This window comes from Mesoplodon densirostris, chromosome 14, assembly GCF_025265405.1.
Source record: "Mesoplodon densirostris isolate mMesDen1 chromosome 14, mMesDen1 primary haplotype, whole genome shotgun sequence".
NCBI lineage: Eukaryota > Metazoa > Chordata > Mammalia > Artiodactyla > Ziphiidae > Mesoplodon > Mesoplodon densirostris.
In genome coordinates, this window is record NC_082674.1 from 79635996 (window position 1) to 79645322 (window position 9327).

General features: G+C 52.6%; 1 protein-coding gene across 1 annotated transcript; it reads left to right on the forward strand.

The window, feature by feature from the left end:
• The first annotated feature begins 3551 nt into the window (after positions 1-3551).
• CD8A (CD8 subunit alpha) lies at positions 3552-8464 on the forward strand. The gene is made up of 6 exons (XM_060117627.1): positions 3552-3621; positions 3710-4075; positions 4669-4779; positions 4963-5073; positions 6358-6388; positions 8413-8464. Exons 1-6 carry the CDS (start codon positions 3573-3575, stop codon positions 8462-8464), a joined length of 720 nt encoding a protein of 239 aa, XP_059973610.1. The 5' UTR covers positions 3552-3572.
• The last annotated feature ends 863 nt before the right edge of the window (positions 8465-9327 follow it).

The window sequence follows — 9327 nt, forward strand, 5'->3', positions numbered from 1 at the left end:
AGCAAGGCTCCTTTGAGAAACAGAGAGGCACCAAGCCGAGGACGTGTGAAGGAGGCAAGTGGGAGGGGATGAAGATGGGCCGCAGAGCTGGGTGTGCAGGGCCTCAGACAACACCCGGGATCCCCCAGTGTTCTCCTAGGGACCATGGGAAGCCCTTGCAGGATGGAGCGCAGGGTTGGCAGGACAAGATTTTCACTGAAAGGGGCCAGAAACACTGGAAGAGACCAGAGTAGAAGTGGGGTGGCCAGTTAGGAGACCACTGCAAAAGTCCAGACAAGAGATGACAGTAGCCTTGTTGAACTTGGGAGTCTGGGGGTTGGAAAAGTAGAAATGGCAGAAGTGAGGTAGAATTAACAGGTATTTGTGATTGAGATAAAGCAAGGCTCTGATAATTCTGGAGTTCCAAGGCCTTTCCAGGCCCAAACAAGCTAACTCTTTCCAAGGAGATGGTAACATCTCTTGGACCGGCAAGGGGACACAGCAGGCAACTTCCAACACCCTGATTCCAGGTTGGCCCTGAGTCAGTGTCTTAGGAGCTGATTAATTTCCTACCACTGCCCTGCGCAGTTATGCGTTCTGAATAGTCTTTAATGAATGTAAAAAAGTATTTCCATGGCTTAAGAACATATACCTTGAGAAAAAACAAAGACCTGTTTAACTTCAGCATAGAAACGGGTTACTCTCTTACCCTCTCTCTCTCTCTCTCTGGATATCTAAAAATAAGGAGTTTATTTGACAGAGTGCTGCTGTTGCCCTTTCTTCATCCACCCCAGGTGACTGCCACACAGTGTGGGATGTGGAAGCTTACCTGGCAGGTCCCACCCAGCCCTCCGCACACCTGGCCCTGCAGCAAACAAGCATCCCCAGAACTTGCACGATTGCATCTGTTCTCCTGTCTGTTGCAGGGCGGATGTCATTGTGGTTTCATTGAGAATCTACCAGTTCTGTGAAAAATATCATTGGGGTCGCAAAGCCTCCTTGGTGGGTTTGACATGTTGCCCTGACATCCCCCCATCCTCTGTCGTGCTCTGCACAAAAGGGGCTGCCACACACACGGCTGACACTTTTCTTAACTGCAAGGCTGGAAGACCTCCAAACCAGCTGCAGTTCACTTCCAGGAGACTGGGATAGGACGATTCTATTTTCAAGTCTTGTACCCCAGAATCTGGCCATCATCATACTCAGGGACCTTGTTCCCAAGATCCAAATATCTGCAGGTTGACTCTGGCTCCCCTCCAATGCTTCCTCCACCAACAAGGTATGCCTTTGTGGCTGACCATCCTCTTCACCACCCTCCTGATTGCATCTTTTGGCCAGAAGGGCCATCTAACATTCCTGCAGTGGGAACAGAGACGAAGCAAAATGGGAAACTATCTAAAAAGAGGATTGCCTTGTCAGTGGCCTATCTGGACTTGGTTGTTTCCTTGTCACCCTCATTGATATAAGTTAAGGCACAGCACTGTGTCTACACAGCCAGGAACACACACACACACACATATATCGATATGCCAGGGACCCACTGCTGTGTGCCACAGTCATATTTACAGTTACAAAGAGTTTTCCTTCCCCAACCTGCCTGTCTTCCATCTGAAAATGTTACATGTGCATGAGTGACTCCTCAATGACACAGATACATTGTATCTACTACAGCCTTACTAGTAATTGCAAAACTTGAGAGACTGCTTAAATGTCTATTAATAGGAAAGCTAAGTTAGGGAACACCCATATAAAATGTGCCTCTTTAGAAATATGGAGTAGATCTACAGGTGCTGACATGGAAAGCTTTCTTCTGCTGTTAGACAAGAAAGGCAAGTTGCAAAAAATATGTGCATAGTACAACCATGTGTCAAAAATGATGTATAAACAGCTGTTTATGCATAGATTATATCTGAGGAGCACATGTAACTGTTAACAGTGGTTTTCTCTGGAGAATGGATGATGGTGAGGAGAGATGAGACAGGGAAATTTCCCCATACTCTTTTTTGTATTGTCTGAAGTTTTTCAAGAATATATAACTTTTGTAATTTAAAAGACACTTTAAAAAACATGTCTAAATATAAATGGTCCACGTTAGAGTAAGCACCTTGGATGCTTTGGCGGAGGGCGGGGAGAGAGGGTTGAAATCAAAGTGAAAAAAAAAAAAAAAGAAGCCCACCCAACACTTAGGTTCAGACCGCACGAGGGGAGTACAGTTCTGCAAACACAGCTCAGCCCAAGCTGTGATGTGACATGCGACCTCGCGGGGGGGTGGGGGTGGGGGTGGGCGGGGGTGGGGTGTCTGGAACATAGTTCTCGCCACTGCCGCGGGGCAGAACTCACGAGTGGGGCAGACACATGGAACAGATAATGCCAGGTAGCTTGTCTCTAGAATCAGGCAGCAGCATCATGAAGGGCACCCACTATGGGATGCAAAGTGGGAAGACCCTGAAGAAATGAGAGAGGGCAGCCACTATGGGGCGGAAGGTTTCCGGACAGCAGCAGGCAAAAAGGAAGCGGCCAAGTGTGTGTCAGGTTCAGACAGGGAGAACTGTCTCCACCCAAGCATTCACCCAGGCTGCACACTTGTCCCCACCAAGCAAGCCAGAGGTACAGAGGAGTGAGGTCCAAGTCCCCTAGCACGGGAGCTGGGTCCAGGGCGGAAACAGAACAGCATTCCAGGCATAGGGAACAGCAAAGGCAAGAGGAGCCCACCATTTAGATAATCTCAGGCCCTGTGGGAATGCAGTGGTAGTTGGATGGGAAAGACCAGGGCAGAGGCTTGGGAGGAACCAGCACCCAAAGGCTCGGAGCCGAGCCAACCCAGGGCTGAGCTGCCACGCAGTCCTGCAGGTCATGGAAGTTTGCGGGAGTGACACCATCAGATCGCCTTTCGGAGAATAATGTTCACAGCAGGGTGGCTGGGGGACTGGCCAGGAGAGGGGCTGATGTGGGTGGAGGCTGCTGAGTGGACCCCGGAAGGAATGAGGCTGTGTGGACGGGTTCAGCTGCTGGGGAAAGCCTGAAGGGTATGGTCAGCAGAGGTCACACAAGGCTTGAGTGGCTGCTGCCCCTTGGAGTTCCGGAGGAGTGGGCCAGTCACGAACTCCTCTTCAGCCCTCAGGGCCCATTTTACGGCCCCAAAGCCCCAAGGTGCGGGTGCTAGGGCCACTTTAAGCGAGGGCAAAGGAAGTGGACACTTCTCTCTCCTTCCTGCTCACTCACGCTCCCTTCTTGAAACCTCTCATCTCTATCCTCTGCCGCTGTCACACCCACAGGAGAGCCGTTCCAAGGGCCACTTCCAAGCCCTTGTCCTCAAACCCGTGGTTCTCAACCATTCCCTGCTTCCCGTCAAGGCTGCCTCGACGGCCCCCATTCACGGACCCCAGCCCCCTCTCTGTGCTGGAAGGTGACAACCGCGAAAAGGAGGGCGACTCTCTCCTCCGCGGGGCTTCACGTGACATCACATCCTCCGAACGCGAAATCGGCTCCGCGGCCGGCCGAAGGGCGCAACTTCCCGGGTTGGCGTCCCACTGGCTCCTGCGCTCCTCCGCAGCTTCGAGCCGCTAGCGGAGCGGCGCCGCGGGGAGCGCGCCATGGCCTCGCCGGTGACTGCCCTGCTCCTGCCGCTGGCGCTGCTGCTCCGTGAGTTGGCGACCCCTGGGGAAGACGGGGCCGGGGCTGGCGGGGGGCGCGGGGCTCCCGGCTCAGCCTCACTGCCTGTGCCCCGCAGATGCCGCCACGGCCCTCGAGTCATTCTCGTTCCGGATGTCGCCGGTGCAGGTGCAGGCTCGCCTGGGCGAGACGGTGAAGCTGCACTGCGAGGTGCTGCAGTCCAGCATGACGTCGAGCTGCTCCTGGCTCTACCAGAAGCCCGGGGCCGCCTCCAGACCCATCTTCCTAATGTACCTCTCCAGCACGCGGTCCAAGCCGGCCGAGGGGCTGGACACCAATTACATCTCCGGCGCCAAGGCCCAGGGCGCCAACTTCCACCTCACTCTGCACCACTTCCGCGAGGAGGACCAAGGCTACTATTTTTGCTCGTTCATGAGCAACTCGGTTATGTACTTCAGCAACTTCGTGCCTGTCTTCTTGCCAGGTCCGGGCGCCCGGGGCGTGGCACCCCTCGGTGTGGGGTTTGGGGCGCAGTCTCAGTCCATTTTTCACACGCTTCGAGCCTCTTAGCGCCCCTCGGGGCTACTTAGATACTGTTCCCATTTCACAGATGAGGAAACTGAGGCTAGGGGCTAGAGTGCGACTGGATAGGAACTGGCGACTGGACAGGAACTGAAGATGGCTTTTTAGGTCCGGTTGATCTGGGCTCGAGTTCCGGGCTTGTGTGATCCTGGGCAAGTTGTACTTAAATTCTCTGAGCCCCCCTTTGCTGGTCAGTAAAATGCGGGTATCACCTCCAAGCCCACGAGGTTTCCGGTGGGGCCCTGGAGTGAGGCCGGGCGGAGGGGAGCGGGCCCTGCATTCACGTCCGAGGCGCCGGGTGTGGTTCGCGGACCAGGAGGTCCCACCGCATCTCCCCTGCCCTGAGCGCAGAGCTCCGCGCGGGCGGCGGTCTACGGCACCTCCAGCGGAAAATCGGGAGGAGGCGCCCACTTGGCCAAGGCGCGCGGAGCGGTGGGGAGGGTTCGCGTGCACAGCTCCAGCCCGGCCCCTAACCACTCTCTGTTGCTCCCGCAGCGAAGCCCACCACGACGCCGGCGACGCCACCATCCACGCGGGCGCCCAGCAAATCGTTGCTGACTGTGTCTCCGCGCCCAGAAGTGTGCCGGCCCTCGGCGGGCAGCGCAGGTGAGGCGGGCGCGGCGAGAGCCCTCGCCAGGGGCAGCCCTGATCCTGCAGGTGGAGCCGAGGGCAGCCCGAGTGGTGGGGAAACCGAGAGACGGAGCCGGGAGAAGGAAGCGCCCCGGCTGGCTGGGTGGGGTGAGGGATCCCGGGCCCGCTCCTAAATGTCGGCGTCTTCTGTGTCGTCAGTAGACACAAGGGGGCTGGATTTCTCCTGCGATATCTACATCTGGGCACCCCTGGCCGGGACCTGCGCCATCCTTCTCCTGATATTGGTCATCACGGTCATCTGCCACCGTCGTAAGTCCTAGGGAATCGCGGCGGGGAGAGTCAGCCCGACTCCCGCCCTTTGCGCGGCTTCGCTCTAGGCAGCCCTTGCCGGGAGTCGGAGTTGCAATTCCTGGGACTCCGAGCTGCTCCGCAGGGCCAGGCGCAGCCTTTGTCTTTCTTGGAGAGAGAACGCGGGAAGACCCCTTCGCGCTGCTCCTTCCACTCTCCGGGAGGTTTTTAGGAAGACAGTGCCCCGGAGCGGCGGCAGCAGGGGTGGGATGTTCCATGGGCAAAGCCTGTAGCAAGCGCACAGGTCTGGGCTGATTACAAACGCCTGGGACAGGGGGCGGGGGGCGCGGGGGGGGTGCTCTGTGGCCCTGGGACCTGTGCCCGGGAGGGCTGGGTCACAACCACGACAGGCAGTGGTTTATCCTTTGTCCCCCTGCTTGCGAGCCCCCCACCCCGTGTTGGATCCCACGCAGGTGATTGTACTAACCCACGTTCACCCACATCTGTATTTGCAATGTTTTTTATTTAACATCTTTACTGGAGTATAATTGCTTTACAATGGTGTGTTACATATTCACTGCTGTATAACAAAGTGAATCAGCTATACATATACGTATATCCCCATATCTCCTTCCTCTCGCGTCTCCCTCCCACCCTCCCTATCCCACCCCTCCAGGTGGTCACAAAGCACCGAGCTGATCTCCCTGGGCTATGCGGCTGCTTCCCACTAGCTATCTATCTTACATTTGGTAGTGTATATATGTAATGTTTTTTAAATTGATACAAAGAGGGATAGGAAAGAAGCCCTCACCTGGACTCTCAAGAGTTATAATCTTACTTACTGTATAGCACAGGGAACTATGTTCAATATTTTGTAATAACCTATAATGGAAAATAATCTGAAAAAATATATACGTATTATTTGTATAACTGAATCACTTTGCCGTACAGCTGAAACTAACACAATATTGTAAACCGACTATACAATTTTTTAAAATTTTAATCATAACTATTAAAACCATAAAATATAAATATTATATCATGCTTTCTTTACAGCTTATTTCTTTATAATATAAATTAATCTTCACAATGTCAATCATCATTATGCACTAATGTCATTTTACAAGTTTGTCTTTTTTATAATGTCAATGTATTTATTGTTTGCTTTAAATAAAATAGTCATAGCCGCACTAGAAAAAAAAAGTTATAATCCTAAATAAATAGGAAAAGTGAATGAGAAACCATATTTGGGAACTATTCGTCGTGATGGGATAGTCACTTTATCCCTTCTTTTTCCTTATCCAGGGAACCGAAGACGCGTCTGCAAATGTCCCAGGTGAGTCTCTTATAACCTCTGGGCCTGCTAACCCCAGGCAGCCCTGGACACAGGTCCTGGCTTCCCAAGCGGCAGATGGTGGGAACCTTTCCCAGAGAGAGGCCATGGCAGTGGAGTGCTGGGGGCCAGGGCGTCAGCATAGCGCCTGAACAGAGAGGCAGAAGAAGGCTGACACTGGGGAGAAAATGGAGGCCCAGGTCGGGCTTAGGGGGAGAGAAGTATGACTTCAGGAAATGTCTGTCTTATCTGGCCTAGTATCAGAAAGCCCATCTGAAGAATTCCTCCAATTAATCCTAGCTCCTCCAAGGACCTGAGGTCTATTTATCTGGATGATTCCAGCTGGGTCTTGTGTTTTTCTTAAGAAAACTTTTTTTTTTTTTTTTTTTTTTGCGGTACGCGGGCCTCTCCCTGCTGTGGCCTCTCCCGTTGCGGAGCACAGGTTCCGGACGCGCAGGCTCAGCGGCCATGGCTCACGGGCCCAGCCGCTCCGTGGCATGTGGGATCCTCCCGGACCGGGGCACGAGCCCGTGTCCCCTGCATCGGCAGGCGGACCCCCAACCACTGCGCCACCAAGGAAGCCCCATAACAACCTTTAAAATAGTTACTGTGACCACCATTTTACAGACGAGGAGACTGAGGCTTAGGACATTCAGTGACTTGTCCAAGGCCATACTGCTAGCAAGTAGCAGAGCTGCAACTGCTCTTCAAAGCCCAGGCTCCTCTCTGTGGCTGGAGGCCGAGGCAGAGGGCGTTAACGATAACCAACTATATTCACCAGTTCCTTTCGGTAGGTGAAAATGTTTTATACCTGGGGTTTGCATTTCACACTCCTTGCTATTTCTCTGCAGGAACCCAAGTTCACTATCTTATACATCATTATTTTTAACAGTGGAAATGTAATGAATTTCCAATGCATATACTAGAGGTGATATACCAAGGCGATAAAGACTCTTTAAAAGCAGAGAAGGATTTTTAGCAATTTCAACATTCAGGGTACAGTTGGGAGCTTTTGGAGGAGAATCGTCCCTTATCTCTATCTTTTCTGAAAATTCTCATTTTGAAATGAGCAACTGAGAATAAAACTCTGCCCTGGGCTTCCCTGGTGGCGCAGTGGTTGAGAGTCCGCCTGCCGATGCAGGGGACATGGGTTCGTGCCCTGGTCCGGGAAGATCCCACATGCCGCAGAGCGGCTGGGCCCGTGGGCCGTGGCCGCTGAACCTACACGTCCAGAGTCTGTGCTCCGCAACGTGAGAGGCCACAACAGTGAGAGGCCCGCGTACCGCAAAAAAAAAAAAAAAAGAAAAGAAAAAAAAAACCTCTGCCCTGAAATACAAAGCTATGCAGATTAAAAATCTGCATAAAAATATGAGGAACTCACACATGAGTTAATAAACTCAGTGATGACCAAGGGCAGGTCAGCTTCAACGCAGAGGTTTTGGAGGATGGTGTGTGTAGACATGACACTCACGATGAATCAGCCCATTTAGAAGGTGCCAGCCCAGTACTGAATTAACACATTTTTAGTGCAGCGTCAAATTTGGGTTGTCAAAGGGACTTTCAGGTAAAGTAGCTCTGCTTGGTTGACGATGGTGGTTCTTTCACATCCTCCCCTGTCACTGTGATCCTCCTGAGGGCTGAGAATCAAGTCAGATGATGGCTTGGTTATCAGCCTGCTTCTCTCACCTCCATGGGGACCTTGACAAAGTCTCTAAGAAGCTAGGCTAACTGGCTTCAGGTCCTGGCTCCACCACCTCCTAGTTATGTGACCTTGGGCACGTTCTCTAACTTCTCATCCCTGGTGGCTACCCCTCAGGTTGCCATGAGGATTAACCAAGATGGCACAAGGAAAGCTCTTGGCAGGGTTGCTGAGGTCATTCACCCAGTGTCATGCTGGTGCCGCAGGGACAAGTCCTCAGACCCCCACGAAGGCTGGGAGGTTGGTGAGGGGTGGGTAGACACGGGTGGATGCTGCATCGCATTGCAGGGGCTCTTGCTGCAGTGATGGTCACCTGCCTCTCTTCCAGGCCTGTGGTCAGACAGGGAGGCAAGCCCAGCCCCTCAGAGAGATACACCTAACATGGCGACGGGCCCCGCGTGACAGTCACTACAAGACTTCAAACTGAGAACTCTCCGGACAGGGAGAGCAAGAGTCCTTCCCTTTCGGTTTCTCCAGCCTTCTTTCCTTCCATATGTATTCATTCTCATTATTATTGTTTTCCTGGGGGTGGGGTGGGAAGGGTTAACTTTTTCTTTACGTGTTTACTTTAATTGACACAAAACGAGACTGTACCATGTCTACGGTACACCGCAAGGGTTATAATACCGTTGTGCTCCCATATTGGGGTAAAGGGGAGGTAGGCCAGAGCTACCGCAAGCTGTGTTCTCAGAACCAGGCTGTGAGGGCTGGCGGGGGCCTCGGCACCCACTCAGCCCCAACCTCTTCCCCAGCCATTTTTAAAAAAAGCCCAGAGATGGGGAGCAGCTGCATCAGAGTCCCAGCAGGGCTCAGGTCTCGACCTCCACACAGTTCAGATCTCTCTTCTGGAGGCCTCTGTCTCAGAATGGGGAGCTGTGTCTCAAGCCTCAAGAGAACAAGTGATTTTTTGAGCACCTGTGATAGACCCATTACTGTGCCCAGAGCCCCGAGGAGGTAATGAAATAAGACAAGAGAACTTGACAGAGTTCTATGATGTAGCTGAACAGGATCAGACTTTTTAATAATCAAGCATGAAACAATACAGATAACAGGAATTCCTCAAATAAAGTGGAAGGGGTGAACTGAATCCTGGAAAATGAACAGCTAGACCTCTGAAGAAAACCTCTGTGAAATCCCAAAGTGGAGGCAGGATGGTTCTCCCAGCCCTTGCGTTGCAGAGGGACCCATGAAAGAGGAGAGGCTGCCCTTTGCAAACAAGATTTGAGCATCAGGAAAGCTGAAT